Raw genomic sequence first — 24,101 nt, 5'->3', positions numbered from 1 at the left:
CAAAGAGAAGTGCACACATTCTTAAACTGTGCCTTAAACAAGCCGTCAGGACTTCCCATGAAGTTGTGATGTCACAACGATTCAGACAGTTTCAAATTTGAAACATCAACATTTTAAATGGGTCCCTTTGTATTTCCTGTCAGCATGTTTTGCAGTGTATGTGAATGACATCAGCAATGCAATTCCAGTGACACGGTCTCTACAGATAGAGAGTGCCATTACAGTCATCCCCCGGCTGCAATGACAGTGCAGAGACGCCAAGAGTGCAGAAATGCTGAACAATCAGAAAAATGGAGCGTGAATACAGGTATATTGCTCATATGAGGACATCACATTTTGGGTCTACTGCACCTTCTATTTCATTCTACCTAACATAGACCTGTTGTCCTCCTTCGTGGACACTTTTTTATGCCATCTAGTGGTAGTGAGAGCACAATACACTAATCCATGTAAAAACAAGATGGAAGCCATCTCTGCCAAGTCAGTATGCGGCCAATCCCGACACGAAAGAGGACAAGCTCTAAAACCTGATCACAGTTTATGGCTGAAACTTGTTTATTTATGATTAATAATGTTTGTAGTTTGATATGGCAACAAAGGTGACCAATTTTAGCAACAGTAACAAACTAAGACGCTGTTAATTAGAAAGTACTCGTTTGAAGACATTGGGACTTTATAATCGTCTCGTTTGAGGAGATTGGGACTTTATTATTGTTGACAATGTGTAGTTTTTTTTTTATACTTATCTGGTCCTACTGACCCCAAATAGCTGGGAGAAATTAAAAATGCATACCAAACAAAAGTTCAGGTCTCAGGAGGGTATGGGATCTTTAAATTATCATCAACAAACTGTCAAGAAAATTAAACACAGATAAATTTGAACTGAAAAAAAGGAAGCAAAATATCGAGGTCATGAGGAACAATATCATAGCTGTGCTGCAGGAGAGTTAACATGGTTGCTGTGACTCAGGAGGTTGAGTGGGTTGTGCACCAGTCGTAAGAATGGTGGTTCAATCTCCAGTCTGCAGTATCCTTGGGCAAGATACTGAACCTGAAAATGATCGCGATGGCTGTTGGTGTGTGAGTGCGTGTGAATGGGTTTACATAATTAAATATTTTATAGAAATTGGAATAATTTAAATGATTATTTATATGATTTATAGATAAGATGATAGTGGCTCTATGCCTCAAAATATGTATTGAATGTTAAGTGTTTCTGATGCACTTCATCTGTTAAAACTTTTGTCTGTCAAAACATTCCACAACTGTCCAACTCAGAGAGGAAAATATCCAGATATTAGAGCCAAGAGACTGTACTTTAACCTCGCAGTAATTGTAAAATTACACACCCCGAGTTTAACAGAGTACAGAAAATCCTCACAAACATGACACACACACACATTCCACAGCGCTGACTCATCTTCCAAAACTGGACAGGCCCCTCGGCAGCAGTTTCAAGGGAATCAAATGTGGACTTCTTATTTGTTCCGGCACTCAGGAAGTTCACGACCCACCTGTTCTCCTCGCTCTTGGGGGTGAACTGGTTGTATAGTGTTGCGGCGCGGCGGTTGATTCCGTTGGCTGCGGCAGTACTGCGGTCTTCGCCCAACCCACTGTCTGGCAGGTGCAGCATGGAGCGCCGCTGGAAGGCCTGCAGGCTGGACGTGGGAATGAGGCCTGAGATGGACACCGCCGACTGTTTACGTAGCTGCAACACACACGAAATAACAAAAGTATGAGTGGGAAAAGAACAGTTTTACACAATTTAACAAGTGAGATGTGAAGTATCTGACTATTCCTGGTATTTTTTAATACAGCATGTCATCGTTAATCTTCCAACACGCACATTTCCTTCTTGTGCAAGGTCTTCCTGAACGCTGATTCGGACTCTCTCCAGAGTTGTCTGCCATTTCTCAGAGGCCTGGTTCAGCTCACCCTCCAGCCTGCTGACATCCTGCAGCAACAACAACAGCCAAGAAAGACAACAAATATGACATGTGATACGAGAACAAACAAGTCAAAACCTGAGGTCAGAGTTTTGGGAAGAAACTCTTACATGGAGGAGTTTGGTGATGGCGTCAGGCTGGGCGCGGCCCACGCTGCTGTAACACGGCCACACGATCCTCCTCTTACTGTTGGAGAGTGAGTCTACCTCCTCTGAGCTCTCTGATCTCGCAGCCATCATCCTCCAGTCGTAACATGGCCCCGTGGACAGAGACTCATCCGTGAAGTAGTCCCATTTATTCAGACTGGGGATGCTGATTGAAGGCTTCAGGGTCACCTACAAAACACAAACGCTTCAGTGAGAATCAGATAAAATCTTATTGTGTCCATTATGTAAAATACTGTGGGGAAAATGGGGAAAATAATACGCAGCTTCATGTCTGAGGACAATCAAAATGTCAATAACTTGTAATGGTAAAATAACAGTGTGTTCGGGGTATTTTCAACAAGCTTAATCTGCTCTTTGAACCCTGCAGAGAACATCTTGTTACGTCTCAGTTATGCACAGACGGTATGAGCGGACGTGGAATCATGATGAGGTAATGTTTGTATCTTTTATACTCCAAGCAGGTTTCTCCTGGCGCCAAACAGATAGTCTCCGTAACTGTCTGAGACGGTGTATCAAAAACTCACGTACACAGCATGATATATCTCCATTTTCTCCACCTATCCATGTCAGTGCAGTTAGAAAATGTTGGATATGCATGGACAGGTGAAAACCTACCACATGGGACCCCGTGTCTGAAGACATGACATCATACAGGCATGTATGAGCATCACATTGGCTGTGCAGTCAAGCGTGAAACAAGCATGAGTCAAGAGTGTCGCCGGCTGCACATGATGATCAGATAATATTCTGTGATATTATTGGATTAGAATTACAATGCATTAATGTGTGACCATGATTTTGCAGGTGTTAGGGGGACATTTTAACGACCTTGTACACTGCTGGGTAACTAAATATGTGATGATATATATATTTTACATTAATAGTCTATTAAGTAACTTGTAAAGAAAGCTATCAAATAAATGTAGTTCAGTAAAAAGTACAATATTTGCCTTTAAATGTAGTGGAGTAGAAGTATAGAGGAGCATAATAAAAATGATACCTTAAAGTACAGTAATTTAGTTAATGTAAATCTATCACCAACACCTGAGGTAAACAACATAAGTAGCCATAGAATATTTTTGTTTAATCAAGGTCCAGTGTGTAGGATTTAGGAGCATCTATTGGCAGAAATTGAATATAATATTCATAATTATGAATGTGTATTTCCATTAGTTTATAATCATCAAAAAGTAGGGCTGCCTCTGACTAAGAATTTTCCTAGTCGACCAATAGTCGTCATTTAGGGCCAACACAATGGTTTGAGTCGAAGGTGTGAATAAGAATAGTGTCAGTAACATTGTTAACACTGTGCTACATTACAGAGAAATACAAAACCGTACTAATGAACCTTCATTAATATAGGCCTATATTTTATCTACAAGTGCACGTCACACACTGAGCGAGCCGCCTGTTAATGACGCTGTTGGCAAAGCAGTAATGATTGTGCTAAGTGGCTAATGGGCATGTAGCTACTTCCATGTTTCAGATGATACGTCATGTTTGTAGTCGACCAATGAAGATGAGTTTACATATCACCTTGGGTTCGTCCTTCACCTTCTCAAAATGATCCCACACTTTGGATTTCCTGCCCAACGTGTTATTAACTAGCTTGTGTGATAACCACAGGTACCAGCCCTGGAAATTAACCTGACTCCTGTCTGACTGCTGAGCGTGGCCACTTCCTGTGTCTGTCCTTTCAAATTAAATTCCCACATGGTGTTCTAAAGTAAATATTAATACATTATTATGTTCAGAATCACAGTTAAAACCATTACTGTGCATGTTCTCTGTCAGCTGACTTTATTTTTTTTCTGGCTGACTGGCTTTATATAGTAAGAGTACACTTTTTGTTTATAATATATACAACAGTACAAGAGAGTTCAACCACACTATCACGCCTCAGTGCGGGAACTGCATGTCTTTGGATTGTGGGAGGAAGCCGGAGTACCAAGAAAAAACCCACGCTGACACGGGGAGACCATGCAAACTTCTACATTTTTAGTTTTTTTTAATATAAATGACAGGACAAGAAAGTTCAACCACACCATCACTCCTCAGTGTGGGAGCTGCGTGAATCAGTTGTAGCTGTCGGATGCTTAGGGAGCTCTGTTACATAACGAACAGAAAGGCAGACAGAGACACTCACATCGCTCTCTGAGGGGCTGTACAGATAGTTGAAGAAGATGGGACTCCTCCTGTGCATCCTGTTGATGCACTCCCAGATACAGATTCCTCTCCGGGCCTGTTTATCACCTTTGTCCTCAAACAACGTGCCTGTGAAAAAACACAAGGGAGAAGCTGTTGAGCACATGGGCCAATTAATCTCACAGATTGTTTAGGCTGATGCAACACTGGTCGTAAAAGATGTAATTCAACAAAAGAGTTTATGTGCTATATTACAAGGTATGAGAGAAGGTTTTGGCTGGCTACGTTCATCAGTGAAGATCTACACGCATTCATTAAAATGTATCTTCAAGCATAAGCAAAAACCATGACAACTCACCTCATAATTAAAAGATACACTATGCAGGTCTTTATAAAAAGGTAGCGACCAGGTGCCAGACTGTAAGTAGCAGGCATCCAAGAGGGACAGCGAGTATCTTTACACCTGTGACCCACTGCATAGTATAGCTTCAACTTAAATCAAATATAAGTAAGACAATATTTGTTGAGTATCTTCACATTAAATTCCAACATAATTTAGTGTGTAACGTTAAACCTCAGAAGCAACCCTTTCTCACAGCTGTGTCTTGTGCCCTAAGGTTGCATCTTTTTGGTCCAATGTCTAAAACAGCATCTCAGAAACAGGAACCTTTATTAATCATTCTGGGTGTATCTGAAGTATTAAAACAACTCTCTAACCTCTACTGTTTCATTACAGCAAAAAAGCTATTACTAAGGTCATGGAAAGAAACAACAGTTCCAACCTACAATATGTGGCTACGTGACCTAACCAGCGCACTACACTTGGAAAGGATAAGATACGTCTTAAAGGGCAGACTCCAACAATATATCACAATCTGGCAACCTCTCGTATCACACCTCGCACAAAGTGCAGTTCCTAAACCACTCTTCTACAGTATCCTATTCTGACTATGAGTTTCTGAGTGAGACAAGGGAAAAGGATAAGGGAATAGAGGGGGTTAAAGAAGTCCTGTATCTAGACTGTTAAATGTACCCTTTATTTACTTCCCACGCATTTAATACACCCATGTTTTGTCTTGTTTACATGTTTTGTTCATGTTCTCCTATATCTGTGAGCTTATCATTTCAAAACTGTTTCATTCAAATGAACAATGTCACTACAACATGATATATGTAATTTCATTTTTGGCTCAATAAAAACACTTTAATAATGTATTTTACCACATAGGTGTAATTTGTGTTTTGGGAGATCTAGCGACTGTCGCTACACATTTAAAATCTGGTGCAACAAGCAGGACCATTGAAGACGTCTGATTCTGCTTCTGTGAAGAAATTCATGTGTTGCAGTTCTGGGAACTCTTCTATTTATTAATTTTGCTCCTTACATGGAGATCGTATTAATTTTGGTGCAGTAATCTTTGTTAAAACGTGCCCGCTTATATTAAAGTAACACAGCCAACTGTAATGCAGCATTTCCTCAGTGAAAAAAACAGATAATATTAAAAAAACAACCCCCTCTGGTTTAAATTGTAAAGGACACTGACCATGTTCCAAGCGCTCATAGTCTGAGTCCAACAGGAAGTTCTTGAAGCGGTTAGAGATGTGATGATAGGCCAGGAACTTCAGATAATACTGATTAAACTCAAACTCCAGAGGATGTTGCTCCAAAATCTGCAAAGACGTGAAAAGATGGATAAAGATTAGACTTAAGAGACAGAGAGTGAAGGTCAGAGTGTGTGTGTGTGTGTGTGTGTGTGTGTGTGTGTGTGTGTGTGTGTGACAGCTGGAACGTGTCCTCCTGTTGTGGCTTCACATCCCTGCGGTGCATAAATGACCAATTAGAAACAGGAAACAGTGTCTCCTGTCCTCGTAGGAGGGGGGCAAAGGTCAGTGATATCATCCCTGCCAGACACAATCCACACTGAGCCAGCAGGACTGCAGCTCCATTGTTCCCATTCAGGGCTGTGAGGTGGCCAACGGGAGAGAAGTGTTGAATATTTGAGGCCACCTGGGTCTACTGGCAAAAACAACAGCTGTTTTGGAGATGAGGCACTTCTATTTTCAGCCCTTGTCCGAATCCCCTTTCCCCTCCGTGTTTACAGCTCTCCAGACCCCAGGACCCCCGCCAAACTGTCTTAGCTGCCAGGCCTACAGTTTCAAAAGACAAATGCAGAAACTATGTGTTGATGTAAGTGTATGGGAGTGGATCTGTGTGACCCCAGGAGACACAAAAAGCACGACATCCTCTAAAGTTAGCATTTCAGAGCGGACACAGCTCCCTGGATCTCAGCTGTATGAGCTTCATTCTTAACTCCCCTCCCCTGAAATCCTCAAGTACACCCGACCTTCCTAGAGACTCTCAATCCCCCAAACTGCAATTTTCCACATGCAGCTCTAAACACGCACTGAAATGTGAAGGGATGCTGAAACACGCGAGCGCAGGCAGCTCAGTGCTGATCACTGGGTTCATGGACCATCTGGGCAGCAGCCTCCCTGCAGTCTCCCTGGTGCAATACGCTGTTGAAATTACACACACGGTGTTGGGAATGCAAGTGCAAAACTAAACCAAATGTATAGATAATGACAGCTGAATTTCTCGCCCCCCCCCCTCGCCTGTATGCATTTGAGGAATGTGATGAGCTCATGTAGACAGTATGAATGATGTTGAGTCATCTGGGCTGAAGTGGAGAGAAGTCACGTAGCAGAGGCAGGGGATGCTTGACTGTGTGGAGAACATGCGGTTGTGAATGAAAACCTCACCTGGTGCACACAGTCCAGGAACTGCAGGAAGATGGGTGTGAAGCCACCCCCCTGGCTGCTGGGACTCAGGTTGCTCCGCTGGCTGAACTTGTGGCCAAAGGACAGCCACTCTTTCTCCAGCAACACCTGGAAACCCTCCAGAGTGCGGTAGAAAGGATCGCTCAGCAGCTGCACCAAAGACACCACCTACAGGTAGAAAGAGAAAAGGTGAGGGTGAAATATGAGAAAGGGACGAGTCAAAGATAAGACTTACCTGCAGTATTAACAATCATCCATTAACTGGAAAAATATAATTCTGTGTGTTTCTCCTGGATCATGGTGTGTTTGGTCCTGTTATAGTGTACTTAAAAAAATTCCCAAGGTACACTATCAAAGTTTGGTTAATATGAAAATACACACTGCTCCAGGAAAATACGCTTCATATTGTTCTGGAATTGTATTTCATAGAAACGTTGACCTATGTTTTGAGAGATATAGTAATGAATGTGGCTGTTTGCAGAGTGGCTGCAGCAACACTAAACTTTCACTGTAATCAATGAAATGGGATAAAAAGGCCAGTCTTCTATTTCAATTTTTTTGCGTGAGGTGTGTGTGGCCCTTTTACATAGAAATGGATCATACAGTTTCATTAAAAAATTAAAAATCTAGACTGTTAACAGCACTACAGGTAAGAGGAAAAATTTGTATCTTTGATTTTAGGGTTGAACTGACCCCAGTGGCAGCCCTACCGTATTTGGTGCCTTAGGCAACCCCCTGGTACCAGCTGGCGGTTACTTGGTGACTTTATCCTTTACTTTGCCTACTGTAGTCTATAGATGGTAATTAAACCACATTACACAAACTCTGTGAAAAAAAGTTCAAGTCTAACTGCACTGTACTTAGACCAAAACCTGAGGAAACAATCCCACACAGTCCTAAAATGAAAACTCATCGTCTTGTTTGCCAGTGACAACCCTACGCTGTGTGTGTGCTGCAGGTGTAGCCAGTAAAACGATACATTGTGCAACACATTTGCTCTGTGAACTGCCCACATCTGTAACGTCTTCACTGCAGCCAACGTGTAACCTGTTAAAAGATAGAATAACTCGAATGTGTTTGAGCCTGTGACAACGTCTAGTTTGAAGTTGTATTTGAATTTTTCTGATGGATAATTTCTGATTATATGAATCTTGGATGGATTTTTTTGAGGTCAAGACCAACACTAACATTTGAAAGTTTAAACATTTTTACATTGATATGATTCTATCTGATATAAATAATCATTTCTAAGTGGCTAGTTAAGAATTGTGACTATAATGAGTGGATTTTACAGTTGAAAAATAAACGTGTTAAAGCTCTCTGACAGACAAACTAATGGTTTCTAATGACCTCCAACATTCTGGTTCTTGTTACAGTCTCTGCTAACACTTATGCACATAACAGTATATCTGTAATTACCTCGTTTGGTCTAACAAAAATAGAAAAAATACTTGCTCAACAACACAGTGTCAGAGCATCTGTGACTTACTGAATGTGATACTTCTCATTATGTTAAATGAAGAGGGTTAAAGGCCCCTGATATTCTGGTAAATAAATTGTTTGATCATTTTACCACTGAAGGAATGTGGCAGCTGTGTCACCACGACGGTGCAGATATTTTTCAGTCTGTAATGCATGATTATAATTCAGCACACATACTTATTTTTTCTTAGATGGTATGACTTTGCTTTGCATCCTTTCAAGAGCAGAACACAACATTTTCTGACAACACAACATTAAACTGATCATCTGCTATCAATTACATTTATATAACATTGCAGCAAAGTCTTCAGGCGCACTTGAGCTCGCTCCACAAAACACCAGTTGAGAACCACTTGTCTACACATGCAGTGCGCTTGGCCTGCTTCCCTGCCCGTGTCTCCTCCAACACAACTAATGAGCCCTGACGCGTGTGGAATGAGCGAGAAAAACAGTTCATGGCTTCCCCGTGAGGTTTAAAAGCACATCCAACCCTGAGTGGTAGAGAAAGTCCCCCCACAAACCCGGCAGTGAAATGAGCCCCTCAGATTATTTGTAAGACTACAGCGGACTGAGGAGTGGATTTAAGAGAGAGCAAGGCATGAGAGGAGAGAGGCCGAGGGTTAGACGGAGAAACAGAAACCAGAGATTTTAAAAAAGAAAGCAAAGACGGTTCTGCATCCTGTCTGCTGGGTGTCTATGGTCCGTGGACAGAGGCAGGAGAGCCAGAGCATATGGAGGCCATTTGCCTGTGCGGGCTGATCAGGACCTGGCGTGATGGAGCCGGTGGCCCGTGGAGAGAGATGCTCCAGGCCGAACACGTGCCTGGCATAAGGGGTCCACAAAGTGTGCTTTTAAACAGCAGCCCAGGGCTCCGCAAACCCCATAAACACATTTTGAAGGACACACACTTGCAACACAAACATGTGTGCCTTAACAGGTCAACGTGGAAAATATGATCTCAGAAAGCAAACATGCGATGAAATACTGGATGCAGCAGCAAATGGATACCGACATCTGATCAGGATCGAAAGTGACTTTTTGTTTACGTGCCTTAAAATCAGCACCGTGAACTTTAGAAATCAGCACAAATCAGACAGGCTTCGAGACCTTTTCATTATTTGTCTCCGCATAATTGGGTCACCAGTGACAGGGCTGATTACGGGATGAGCGGGAAAAGCAGGTGTGCCAGATTTATGATTCACACATGGCCCGTTGAGAAGGGCAGTCTGACTCTGTGGAGAATCCCTAAAAATGTTGTTGACAACATCTAGAGCTGGGTATTTCTTAGAAAATTACAACCAGTTCCAATATCATCACTCTTAAGGCCTTAACACACCAAGCTGACGGCCAGCCGTTGGTCAATGTCGGGCCATTGGTAAATGTCTGTCGCCCTAGTTTTTGCGGTGTTTCCTGCCCCATTGGTGCTAGTTGGCCCCTGTAGACCCCTGTCAGTTGTTCCTTGGCACATTAAGCATGTTGATTTGGTGTGGAGCCCGTCTGTATCTAAAATCACTATGATTGGTAGTTCAGCTCAGCCCATAAGACAAAAAAGTGAAAACAGCAAATAAATGAATCAAGTCAAGAGGGCTGAGATCAAAACAAACTTTATAATTAGGTTAATTATTTTTAAGCCATTGAGCTCTTTAATAGGAACGGTTTGTAAGTGTTTGTGTTATTGTTCTGTAGTGCACAATTAATATAATTTGTTCTTTCAACATTGCGTTGTGTTGTTAAAGTGCTAACTGGCTGACTAGCATCTTGTCCGTCCTGTCGGTCTTCCAGTTTCCATTTTTGAATAACGAATACAGACTACCACTGCCTGCTCCTATGTAGAGTTATTTCCTCTCACACTGGGGCAGAATGTATCTGCTAGTTGGCCATTGGCTGTAGTCTTTGTGTGTGTTCAGGTGCAACTTTTTGGCCAAGACTCAGGTGACGTGAGGCGATGCAACATACGGCCTTCAATGCCACAAGTTCTTTGATGTCAGTTTGGTTTGTCTGGGCCTTTAAAGGCACACTTAACTGCCAACTCCATCAAATAAACAGCACTTAATGTCACCAGACCACAGACTGTGTTGGTTGTAGCTGCTGCGTTGCATGAAATCGAGGAAAACTTGCAGTGATTGGCTGAAAGCGAAACCATACAAATGTCTTTTTTTCTGGATTCTAGAGGACAAAGAGGATCGAATGCTGTTATTGTCGTCAATACATACCCGAAACACCTCCCAAGGGAGGCGTCCGGAAGGCATCCTTACCAGATGCCCGAACCACCTCAACTGGCTCCTCTCGATGTGGAGGAGCAGCGGCTCTACTCCGAGTCCCTCCCGGATGTCTGAGCTCCTCACCCTATCTTTAAGGCTGAGCCTAGCCACCCTGCGGAGGAAACTCATTTCGGCTGCTTGTACTCGCGATCTCGTTCTTTCGGTCACTACCCAGAGCTCGTGACCATAGGTGAGGGTTGGAACGTAGATTGACTGGTAAATCGAGAGCTTTGCTTTCTGGATAAGCTCCCTCTTCACCACAACGGACCGGTTAAGAGCCTGCATCGCTGCTGACGCCGCCCCAATCCGCCTGTCAATCTCTCGCTCCATCCTACCCTCACTTGTGAACAAGATCCCAAGACACTTAAACTCCTCCACCTGAGGCAGGACCCCCCCCCCCACCCCCTGATTGATATTGAGTGCTGATACCCAGCCCTATCAACAACCAAAATTCACATTTAAACCATCACTAATAACCTTCTATTATTATGTGAGGTACTTGTTTCTGCTTTAAGTCTTAATATAGTGCATCAGATTATGATAATGAAGGGCAACAAGGCAGCTCTGTCAAAACTTTGAGTCCAGTTGCATCAGTTTGGCTGTTGAATAAACAGCTGTCTATAAGAAAAGCACTTTTTATCTGACATACTCTCTTGTTTAACGGTTATATGGCTGCACCTGGATCCTTTTTTACATCTTTTACATTTGTTGACGTTTGTTTGTTTCACATTAAAGCCAATAAGAAACTGTTAAAAGTTACTTACAATGTAAACAAGTTTTTTATTAACAGTCGGCTATTTTCTGTTGTTAGTTCATCTTTTACAAGTAATTTTTTTTCTTTTAACATTTTAATTGCTCCTTCCCACTCAGAATGATGCTGGTGTGTTTTTTTTTTTATTTAATGTGTTTCTTTTGATCCATGCGTCCCCTATGCAGTTTTTATCAACTGCTATGCTTACAGAGAGGAGAGTGAAATGTAACAAGGACCCCCATCTGGACTTGTACCAGAGAAGTTGTGGTCACGTACACTTAAAACCCCCGTCTGCTTATTTCTCCATTTATGGGCTTTTCATTCAGACAGCTTACCGACCATCTTAATCTCTGGTATTTCCCCCTTGTTATATGCAACATAAAAATTGGTAGGAAAACAGGTTGATGGAAAGGAACCTAAATACAAACTCTCTGGTCTAACATCTTACTTGTGCGCTTCTTCACTCACTTGTGTAGTGATGTCCCAGCCGTCCTCCAGGCTGAGGAGCACAGATGAGCCGCTGTCCAGAAGCTCCACCAGAATCAGTGCCAGCTGCAGGATCTTGTGAAGCTGTGGGAGATCAACATATGTGCATGTGAACACGTACAGAATGCACACACACACACACACAATTAATCCTCGCTGTGCATACGTTACCATGTTTGGTCTACTGGTAAATTGCTTGCTGAGTGCTGCCTGTCGCCTATGCAGGGTTTCCCACAGATAATATTTTTCTATGATATGTTCAATGTACGGACGAAGGCTGCGGGGGGTCAATCAGATAACCAGCATGATAAGAGCTCTGCTGTTTCCCTTGGGAAAATGGCTTCAGAGTGGATTTATTCATTATGTGAATCTGATACACAGGATGAGCAGTAAGAGCGGACTGCCGGGTCGTTCTCACACAATTTTTAGAGTCTGACTGAGTCACTGTGAATGTGAGTCCTTTTAAGAAAGAAAAACAGGAACAGTGTTGTTTGTGTGTGCGCTCACCTGCAGGATCCATTCAGAGTCCTCCAAGGCCTTGAGGAAGGAGTCCTCTGAGTCAGACGAGGTGGCGCTGGGAGCACAGGCTCTCAGCAGCTTTTTAAAAGAGGCCTTGACCTGCCGTGTGTCTGCAAAGTCCACTGGCACCAGTTCACAGTTCAGAGAGGAGTCCACTCTGAGGCCCTGCCGACAAAGAACGAGAAATTTTGAGTTTATTTTACTGAGGCAATCCATTCAGATTTAAAACTGCTCTCTACGGGGGGACATGGGCCCATATAAAAAAACAGTAATACTATTAAAACATATTGAAGTATGAGACTACACTGAGTACCACAAAATACATTAAATACTTCAGTTTTCTTTGCATGCACATATGGTATACATTTTTTTTGTTTGGTTGTTATTATTTATTGGGCACTTTTCTTTAGAGAGTGACAGCAGACACAGACGACAGGAAATGAGGAAGAAAGAGATGCAGTAAAAGTCCCTGGTCAGACCTAAAGCAGGGGCGCTGTAGTTCATGGTGGGTGTCTTAACACCTAAACGACAGGGGGTGTCACAAATCTATGGGATGTTTTGAGGCTGTACATGGTGGTGTTGGACTGCACTATGTTGAAAAGTGATTTTTTTTTTGTACAACTCATTTACACATTTGCTAGTCTGAGTGGGCGGAAGTTTGCTGCAGAGATCAGCCTCTCATTGGGCGGAACGAGCCACCCGCTGAAGTCCCGCCCTACCACCTTCGGTTGTGTAGCAGTTTTCAACCGTTTTCAACACGTCCTTTACTAACTTTTGCAGTGTTTGATCTTGCGGGGATGTAGCCATTTTTCTGCCATGGTTCGCGTCCTGTAGGTGATATTTTTGTGGGCGTGTTACACCAAAACCTGTTTCCCCCCGGCAATATTTTTGCAAGCGCACCGTTGCTGTGGCACCGCCCAGAACGATTGTGATTGGTTGAAAGAAGTACAAGCAGCTGGGGCGTTTTTTTCTCCAATCTCACAGTGAGAGTCGACCCAGCCAGACCTTTCTTTTCTTGAGAAAGGTCTGGTGAGCGAGACTACACATTTGCGAGAGGAAAAGCCTTTGAACTATCATATAAAATGAAAACATCACAAACTACAGTCTCTGAGGGACAAACAACAGCACCCTGATTTCTGTTTGTTCTTGACCTTTACCTTATTAGCTTTTTTCTTCTTGTGTTGTCGCGTATTTACAAGCCTGTCTTTAATCATTCATGCTGTGAGAAATCCTACATTTACAAAGTTCATAATGTCCTGTTTCTGGTAACACTGAGTGCGTTTACATGGACATGGATAACCTGTTTATGATTGGCTTTTTGGAGTATCTTGTTTGTGTCTGAGCATGGAAACACTGTATCCCATATGATCATAAGTGGGACGAGCCACATAACAGGTTATTCATGTCATTTTTTTATATAGTTTTTAAAGATTTTACAATATTATTTCAGTATTTTTTCAAATAAACAAACTGTCATTGTTTGGGTTATTTTGCTCAAGTTTGCATTTGTAAAACTCGTGGCAGAGGCTGAACGTTTAAATATTTCAATCACTGCAGTACAACACAATCACTATCTATGACCTCAACCCTAAAACATAGACTTTGATTCATAAATTAATACCTTGATGACAGTACCAACAAATTTAAACATCATAGGCATAATAAAAGTGGATTTTATGAACAGCTGTATTGGATTGCATTAGACTGTACAGGTGTTCTTAATAAAGTGGACACTGAGTGTGCATTTACCACAGTTTAAAACAAAATGTCCGCTCAGCCCCCAGAGAGCAGCTTTCTTTGTATTCTCACCCTTAAATGTGACTTTTCTCCGAAGACATAGAGAGCAGCTTGCTGTTTCAGGAGCTGCGCCTGCAGACTGCTGCTACCTGCAGGGGGCGCCAGATCCTTCCCTGCTAGTCTGGCGCCCACGTCTCCTGTCAACGGGTGATGACTGAGTCTGCTGCTGGAGCGCAGGCTAGCCCACATGCCTGCAAACACACAGATACAAACAAAAGTCACACACGCAGGAGCCGGCCTGTTCAAATGCCACTGATGTACACATGCTGTCAAACAAACTAAGGCTGAATGATGAACAACACATGACATGCGGACTACATTTACATGCACAGCAGTGCAACAGGGATTATGTAAAGGCCGTCATTCTTTCAGTCCACCAACAAAGCAGTCGCCTCTGCGGGTCGGGTGTGTTGAGATATTAGAAGCAGAAGTTGTTGGAATTTTCTTTGCAAGTCAACAAGTCGAGAAGAACATTTCTCTGAAAACCAGCATGCAATACCTTCCCAACGGCATGAATCACTATCAGGAAGGACATGATTTTTCACAATAATCACTTTCAGCCCTTTTGAGTTGCATGTGTACGGCTGTCAAACGGCTGCTATTGTCGGCTTCTGCAATCAGGACGGTTATACAAGAGTCTCATTAAAGTCAAACAGAAACGTAACTGGGGTTTGTACTGAGGGCTTCAAATGCTGCTGGTAACACTTTTCACAGATGTGAGCTGTTTACACTGGGGATAAAAACAGATGCGATTTTATTGATATCAATGTCATCATTAACTCTGCTTATCCGGCCAGTTCTTTATCAATTACCTAATTAATTCCTGATCAATTTTCTGTATGTTGTGTTTGTCATCAAAACAACTGTTTTATTATCTCTGAGTCTGGACACAAAGTATATTTGTACAGCATTCATTTTCATTTAGGTTTAAACTTGCCTGCGTGGCTGTATTGTTATTACAACAGCATATTTACCCTCAGTAATGGATGTGCTGCTCAGTTGGGAAGCAGTGGCCCTTGTGCGTAAACTATCAAATACGTGGCATTCCTGAAATTTGAACCGAATGTTGTGCAGAAAGATGTTTCAGCATTTTCCTTTAGTTTCCATCCTTGTTTGAAATAATCATTACATTAGCACATTTATCATCTTTCTTCGTGAAATGAAGCCATGTTTCGGACCGTTTCTTTGTCATTGCCATGACTCCGTCCGAGTCCATAAAGTTTTGAGCAGTGCAGACACGAGTGGTGATGTCATTATTTTGCAATGTGCAACTGTCAGGAAACATGCTGGCACTGACGAAAGAAATGGATGAGTTCGGAGATAAGTGATCCAGATAAATTGGACAATTTGGAACCGGTTTTGGATTCCCATCCCTGGTTTACACCTGATGCTGCACCTGATAACAAGATTAACATGACCTGATATGACTCAAGATAAACAGGCAACAAAAACAGCATCGGAGCATTTATGTTTTCTTTATAAATATTGAATGAATCCTACTCTCTTTGTGTCACGTATACAGAATATTTGAGTCTGTCTTTGTTATACAGCAGGATCAGGGGGCGCCTCATTTTGTGTGATTCATGATTTGTCTATCATGACAAAGAGTTTCCTTTCCTCCTCAGCCTGGACCGGGCTCGTAACTGACCACAGCTAGCCCCACTGAGCCAGCACATTGACAATGGGAAAGGCCACATTAGAGCAGCCACGCTGGTTTGGGAGAGACCACAGCTCCCAGAGGAGCACCCACAAAGTCAGCCATGATTAGTACTATGTCTAACAAGGTCTTTGTAAGGGGTTTGCAGCGTGGAGCGGTGACCTGGTTAGTGAGCACTTGTGAAGGTTAGAGAGAGGAACAGGAATGAGGCTCGGAGGAAGCGTTAGAAAGATAAGTAGCGCTTTAAGAGGACTGGCAGGGAGAAGAGACAGTTTGACTATACCTTGATGCTGGATTCTCTCCTTACTTGTAGGTTTTTGGTTTGAGTGAGTGAATAGTTTATCTCTGTACTCAAGCACTGGTTGGTTGTTTGTACAGGAGGTAGAGAGAGAAGATGAGGACAGGGAGAGGGGCATGGAAAAAATAAATCATGTCAACATCATATGGACATCACCACTTGCCCTGCTAACCATTTCAGACCACAGAAACATGCAAATGAAGAGTTACCATTAAAGGTCAAAGACTGGGCTGGTCCACATAAAGTGAAAGTAAAAAAAGTTTTCATTCTTAAATGATTGAGAGGATGATTGTCATAGCATGCATGAATATGTGTGTTCATGGTTATGATTGATGGTGTGAAAACAAGTCTTTTTGTGCAAGAGACTGTCAGGAACCGATGCAACAGATTGCACTACAGAAACATGTCTGTATTTGTAACAGGTGCACCAGACTGAAGTCAAGTTTGTACGTAGGTAGAGACATGTCAACAGAGGTTAACCACATATTCTACTGGATTTACTAAAGTTAACATCAGTTTTGAGAGCAAAACATTAGGGTGCAGGCAGCCATCTGCACCCTAAATACCGTCAAATCTTTAATTTATAATTGCCAACACAGTCTCTGTATTCTTTACTTAGGAAGAGGCAGAAAAGAAGCCCAGGGGAAACAAAAACAACAAATTGCGACCCAAAATCATTGAGTTGCCTATTTGCACGGGACTAATATCATCACATGACGTCTATGTTTGGCGAAATATGGTAGGACATTGGCGGTGGTAATTTGGCAGATTCCCACTGGATTAAAATCAAAGATGATCTCTGCAATTCTTACAAATCACATCTCCAGGTGATACTAGTCCCATACAAATAGGGCTTTAGAAAGAATTAAACACAATTATAAATGAACACAATAACCATTATTTTCTATGTACATTTATATTATTAACAGGTGTTGCCTGGTTGTGCTTTGTGTCACGGTTTACTGTAAAATGACTACAAGATAGTAACCGTTCTATGACCTCATAGTCCTCAGAAATTTATAACATCAGCCACATCGACGCCACCTCCGTCTGCTGCACCCTCTTCGGGATCTTTGAAGCATCTTATTTTATCACTACATCTCTTTTCATTTCCAGTAAAGTTTGCTCACTGCCTCCACCTGCATTATCAATATGTTTAGAAAATGTTATAAGGTTATGAGTGACAGTTTTCCTCAGAACTGTTGTCTCTGGATAAAATATATATGTTGGAAAAAAGTCTTTACATCTTTGACCTTGGTTATCTTAGATTAATTGGATAACTTTCTTGGGAAATCTGACTCGAAATGAAACTCCTGATTCCAAGAAGGCAAAGAATCTGTCAGTGATAATCCTGCACTGTAAGTCCGGACATAATGACTGGACAGTGTTGCAACTATCTGAATGAAACATGGGAGATAAACTGTCATGTTTTAAATAACCAGAAGCGATGTGTCATCCTTTTTAGTGCTGAGTCAGTTTAAGAACTCCCCTTTAACATGCATCTGACTAACACCTCAGACATGTGCCGGCACCAAGCACATCTGGCTGAGACCAAACAGTCTGTACTGATGGTTTCCTCTGAAGAGCTAACATTCCAGTTCACACGTTTATCATGGTGTATCACTTGAACAGTACATTAAGTTTTAATCTGTGAGATTACAGTTACAGTAATGATCATCGCCAGAAACACCACAGGTCACAATAACAAAATGGATAATGTGGCAATGAATTTCTGTTTCAAGATATAAATCCTTCACTTCACATAATAAATAGATATTTCACAAAGTGCATATAACAACCTAATAATCAGGCTGAATAATAAGGCTCAAATTATATTCAGCATCTGTTTACAGTTGTTTGACTGATGAGAAAATGACTGAGAATACTCTGTCATTTGTCCCGTGGTTGCATTTAGTTTATTTAGAGTCTGTTATTACGTCTCACTCTTACCCTTCATAATTCTTGTGCTGTATGATTCCAGTATTTTCACAAATATTCAGTTTATGTTTGCTCACATTGAGGCATTATATTCATGGTATTATAACTACAGGAATTACAGCCTGAAGTCTGCATTTATTGTAGAATCAGCTATTCTTAAAGGTATTTTTACAACATTTAGATCACTTTTAGCAAATGCAATTTACTTTACAGATTAAAGGAACAGTTCACACCCAAATCAAAAATACATCTTTTCCCTCTGACCTTTAGTGCTATTTATTAGTCGAGATTGTTTTAGTGTGAGTTGCCGGGTGTTGGAGATATCGACTGTAGAGACGTCTGCCTTCTCTCTAATAAAATGGAGCTAAATGGCGCTCGGCTTGTGGTGCTCAAAGCACCAAAAATTTGTTTGAAAAACTCAACATTGTTGTCACTTTCCAGAAATCATGACCTGGTTACTCAAGATAATCCACAGACCTTGTTATGAGCAGTTTTTTTCTTTCTACCAAACTACACCTGCCAACCATATCACCGCACTGAAGGAATCATTCACCTACTGCTAGCTCACCTAGCACAATGGAGTTAATGCTACAGCTCAGCTGTGTCACAAACACAAGCGTCTCATCCATGAGTGGATGCACGCTTGCTTCTGCACTGTGATATGACTGGCAGGTGTAGTTTGGTAGAAAGAAAGCAGTTCCTACATGAAACTGCTAACAACAGTGGTCGACGCTAGAATGTATCAATCAATCAATCAATTTTATTTATAAAGCCCAATATCACAAATCACAATTTGCCTCACAGGGCTTTACAACTGAACAACAGTGTTTTGCCAGGCCTAACCATAAACTCTTTGCCCTAAGGGCTCATACTTCCATATTTTTCGTACTGAATGTTTGCAGAGAGCTGTGGTCACACAGATGAGCTTGCAGTTGTATTTATAGTACAACTGACAGTCCACGTTAGCCCTGGCAGTAGACAGGAGAGCTGGGAGGTGAGCTTGCATCCTACTGCCAACATCAGGTGAACGTGAGACTATAAAGATGCTGCCGGGTCCAGAATAAGTATCTGGTAAATATCCAACTTAAAAGTAACTTAACCATGGTGAGGCGGCAGTGGCTGGCTTGACAGCAGTGTTTTGGACTGGACTGGAGTGTGGAGCAAGAGATTGGAGCATGCTCAGTCAGTGTGCTTTGTATGCCTAGATCCCCGCGGTCACAAAAAATGAGCTGTACATGCACATCTGCACCGGGGTTCATGGTGCTCACAGACACGGGTGGATGATGACATTTACATCATATGGACTAAAGAGGACCCTCGTGGACATGCAGACACGGAAACCATGTCTTGGCCTTTACCCTACTCACCTCCGACCTTGACAGCACGTGATCAAAGCAAAGTAGGCCGGCAGTAGCAGAACCACTCCGTTCAGTGGGTACATTCTAGCATTTACCCAAAACAAGGTGTATGGATTATCTCGAGTAACCGGCTCATGATGAGCACCACAAGCTGAGAGCCATCTAGTTCCATTATATTCAAGAGAAGGCAGACATCTCTATGACTGACATGTCTAACACTCAGCAACTCACAACACATTCTAAATTAGTAAATAGCACCACATGTAAGAGTAAAATAAGTATTTTTGATTTTGGTTTGAACTGCCCCTGTAAGTAGTGTTGGCCCAGTTTAATGTCACATTCACACATATTTCTACAGTATGAGATGAAATGTGTTTTATAACAAGCGAAAAATGGGAGAACACGTGACCCATGTGGACAAAAGAGAGAGCAGCAGAACATCTGGAAACACCAGGAGCGCAGGCAAAAAACCTCCATAGACTAGAGTTATCATCCAAAATGTGAGCAAACGATGACAGATCCTAGTGTTTCATATTTTAGCCTGCAGCAGGAGGAGGCACGTGGACGTGTTGAGTAGGAAACAACACTCACCTCCTCTGGTAAAGCTGTTTGAGAATGGGAGGTCTAAATGGACAGGAGCCATCTTCGGCATCCTGGATGTCCTCCTGTCACTGCCTGAAGACAAAACATTCACACAACAGGACGTTACAACAAGTGGCAGATGAGGAGACGGGTTCAGGAAAGTAACTTTTTTTTTTCATAGTGCCTGCACCAAATCATAAACAAGACAAGATGACAAATGTGCACTCCATTCATCTAGAAACGAAAACAAATCCGACTGCAGTGATTACTTTTGCCTTTTGGCTCAGGCTGAACTCATCCTGACACTGAAGAATTGAGCTAAATCCAGTTTTCCCATTAGGAGCCTGTAATCTGATCTGAGCACTTTAAACACAAGATGATGGTTAAATGAGCGAATGTGAGCGTGTGCATGTATATGAGCATCCTGGACACAGCCTCAGCCCAGTGCAGTGTACTGCATGTTGTCCAGTATGTCCAGGACGCAGGGAGGAGGGGGGTGAAGTCACAGGAGATGGATGGGCCCGGCAGTGACCCCAGGTTGTCCTGTGATTCTTACATAACCTTTTATTGTACAAATTTCCTTCCAAATGCTGCCAAATATCAGATACAGTATTTCTCCCACAGAATCTCCTTCTCTCTCTGTCTCATAAACACACACACACACACACACACACACACACACAGAAAGATAAGTAGGTGAAAAATAGCTGCGGACCAGAGCAAACACAAAAAGGAAGAGAGTGATTGCCTGATGTTGGAGAAAAAACAGAGCCGCAGTGAACAAAAATAAAGAGTGCAACTCTGCAGTTTTTCTCTTTATCAGAAGAAATGAACTCGGCGTGGCCTCTTGTCCCTCGCAAACAAACTCAGTTTTTTCCCACGGCAGAGTGGAGGCCATCGCATAGGGAATTCAGGTCAGGTAGGAGTGCGGGCAATCAGGTGACGTAGCTTTGGTTTAAGGAAACTAACGATCCCAGAGTCAAGTCTCACAGGCACCAACTCTCTGCAGACTCCACCAATCTAAGAGTTAGGTTTAAATCATAATAGTATATAAGGTTATGGTTAGGGTAAAGATGTGCTCATGTCATATGGAAGTTATTATATTTACCAGTTTTTGGCATGAAAATGAATCCAACCTTTAGGTCACAGACATAACAATGGCAAATCTTGATTTATATTTGTATAATGTGATGAAGAAATATCTCAGTTTACCAAATTATCATTAAATAATAAGTAGTTATCTGATGTGAGCTGTTATGAGGTATCCACCTACGTTTGACAAAAGCAAGTCAGATATACTGGAGATTCACACATTGCAAACTAGCAAATACAGCAACATCCACATGACGTAAACGCAGCGTAAGGTCATGGTGAGACTCACCTCAGTGGTTTAAACAGAACGTTCTCACACCCAACAATTTGACTTGTCAATTACAGGGGCAATTGATTAACATCGATGGCTGCATTCCATTTAGGTGTTCCAGTTTTAGAGACATGCTACTGCGCATGTAGGATTAATGTTATGGCTCAAGGCCTTTACACACTGGTGGCCTGAGAAGTAACCAACATACTTATACAAAATACTGAATATTTAAGAAATTACAGCGCTTTTTTATAATAAATAAATAAAAAAATAAATATATTAAAGTAAATTAAATTAAAGGCCTTTAGAGAGGAGCCTTCATTAATGTTTTACCTAACCTGTGCTTTTCCCAGCAGTCAAACTGTCTTGTTGCTAACTGCATTATCAGGGATCCAAAAACTTAAAATGACACATTATATAACACATCAATGTGTGTTGTTTTAAGCATGAGGGGTCGATAATCTAGAACTACATAAGCTATGTAATCTAAATGGTCAAGCAGCAGCGAGAATTGAGAAACTCAGCATCATCCAGTTAATAACAATATAATCTGGACATCATTATGATCCGTGTACCTGGTGAGAGGCCGATGAGGGAGCGGTTGGACAGGGTGTTGTTCCCGTTCATTTTGAAATAGACGGGGATAGAGTCGAGGATGGCTTGCAGGTACTTCTCTTGTTCGAGACTACTGGACGATTCTGAGGACGAGGCAGGAGCTACAGGAAGAACACAACACTCGATTCAGACAAAAAATAATCACCAGTGTTTTGAAATCAGTTTGAATCACAGGTCAAGTGTTTGATAGACTAACCATCAAATGTCTTTTTTCAGAGGTAAAGCAGCACAAATGGCATAAATAATGAAAATAGTGAATATTAGTTTCAATTCTACAAACTAAAAAATCGCAAGCCAGTTAGCTTTAGTTAGGTGTTATTCCTGAGGTCGGTTAGCTGAAGTAATGTGTTTTAAAAGTAGAGAAAAATAAAACAACTCAGCCTTTAAAACAGAAACTCAAGCTGCTGTGAATGCACACCTGTTGAGGAAGGGTTCTGCGACTTGAACAATCCCACCACACTCTTGCCGTGGAAGCCTCCTGAGCGGAGCAGCACGGCTTTAGTGCGAGGATGTTTCCAACACACAACAGGCAGACGGTTGTGTCTGTAGCAGCGGGCCACTTTGTGTAGACTGCTGTCCTGTACGGCCTGAGGAACCACCAACAGCCCCGGGTAACTGATGGAGAGAGACGGAAGAGACATCTCAAACATACAAGGTTTACGGAAAAGATAATATACCGCAAATAAACCACCACAAAGCAATTTGTTCATTCACAGAGATAAATGTTCTCTCACTGAATTCGCAGCCAAGATTTAAGTAGGATTATGACTTTATTAGTCACAGCATTTGTGTTTTTGTGTGACAGACTGAATTTAAATCTGGCTGTCTAAGTTAATAAGTCAAACATCTGTCTGCTAAAGGAGAATCCCCACTGGTCTTTTAAAATATTGAGGTTTGCAAAGCTTCCGGTCCGGCTACAAATCCAAATCAGTAGGGCTGGACCCAAATATTCCACTCATCATTAATATAATTATTATCAATCATAATATTGATTTGTTTGGTTGGTATTTCTTTTTCTTTGGGATTTAGATATTGTTTTTTTTTTGTTGAGAAATGGCAATTAAGAAATTCTTAGTTAATTTGAATCTTATAAATATAAATCTCAAATCTCTAATTTGTTGGAGCTAGTATGCTGTTTCTGTGCTCCTGTTTCACAGCACTTTGTCAGGCGTTTTTTCAGATTCAGAGCTTATTATTATCAGCATTTATAAAGGTGCTCAAACATGCTTGATATTTAGGATTTAAAGTCTGGATGTTAACATTTATGATTACATTAGTATGGAGCAGCTGACGGTGTAGCCAAGCAATGAAAAAACATTCTAGCCCTTGAGGCTAACGTTAGCTAGCATCCTTCTGTTGACAGCTTTTAAAATCAACAGTTAAAATCTCACCTCCAGCTCTCACTGAAGAACAGACAGTCTTGTTGACCTTGTCTCCCCAATCATTCATCCAGGCTTGTTTAGCCTTCTGCTTTTGTTTATCTCTGCGCAAAGCATCGTGAACTGCCAGCAAGATGTTGCACCAGTTTTGTTTACATCTGCTTCCTCATGAAATCAAGTGAGGTGGTGCATTCAGGCTCCCTCTGGTACGATAATCTTAGTGTGTGATGTGCCATTATTTTAAAATCTTGTAGTGTGTGCATATTTGAGATTAGAGAGAGCGGGTACATACCTGCGGCAGAGGGAGTAGAGTCTGTTCACGGCTGTGATCCTGAACTGCTCGCCTGACTTGGAGCGAGACGAGCTGGCGGTGATGGTGCCCAGGCCAAGACGTTGATAGTCACGGAAACAGGACTGCTCCACCAGCTGCTCCATGGTGGACTTCTCTGATGCTCGCAAAGTGCTGCTGGGTGGCGGTTCACCGTCATCTGATACTAAAACACACACATGTAAAGGTGAATTACGGCCTTTTATTTCACCTCTCCCAACACACCCTCTCATGCACGTGTGTCACTCCTC

At 41.9% G+C, this 24,101-nt stretch overlaps 1 protein-coding gene across 2 annotated transcripts in view; it reads right to left on the bottom strand.

The window, feature by feature from the left end:
- Positions 1-24,101, bottom strand: part of sbf2 (SET binding factor 2) — a 128,385-nt gene that overhangs the window by 3,719 nt on the left and 100,565 nt on the right. Inside the window, exons 26-39 of one of the 2 annotated variants that reach the window (XM_050043650.1) lie at positions 23,815-24,016; positions 22,562-22,758; positions 22,104-22,244; positions 20,175-20,258; positions 16,273-16,347; positions 14,345-14,523; positions 12,524-12,700; positions 11,999-12,100; positions 7,019-7,204; positions 5,803-5,929; positions 4,260-4,387; positions 2,057-2,281; positions 1,847-1,954; positions 1,515-1,708 (exon numbers count right to left, since the gene is read on the bottom strand). In XM_050043650.1, coding sequence (XP_049899607.1) covers positions 1,515-1,708; positions 1,847-1,954; positions 2,057-2,281; positions 4,260-4,387; positions 5,803-5,929; positions 7,019-7,204; positions 11,999-12,100; positions 12,524-12,700; positions 14,345-14,523; positions 16,273-16,347; positions 20,175-20,258; positions 22,104-22,244; positions 22,562-22,758; positions 23,815-24,016 — 2,125 coding nt within the window. The remainder of the gene's footprint in view (positions 1-1,514; positions 1,709-1,846; positions 1,955-2,056; positions 2,282-4,259; positions 4,388-5,802; positions 5,930-7,018; positions 7,205-11,998; positions 12,101-12,523; positions 12,701-14,344; positions 14,524-16,272; positions 16,348-20,174; positions 20,259-22,103; positions 22,245-22,561; positions 22,759-23,814; positions 24,017-24,101) is intronic. The other variant, XM_050043659.1, reaches the window with a different exon arrangement.

This window comes from Epinephelus moara, chromosome 1 (genome assembly GCF_006386435.1).
Source record: "Epinephelus moara isolate mb chromosome 1, YSFRI_EMoa_1.0, whole genome shotgun sequence".
In the NCBI taxonomy this organism is placed as follows: Eukaryota; Metazoa; Chordata; class Actinopteri; order Perciformes; family Serranidae; genus Epinephelus; species Epinephelus moara.
Note: the sequence above shows the minus strand (reverse complement) of the source record. Positions and strands in the feature narration are given on the sequence as shown.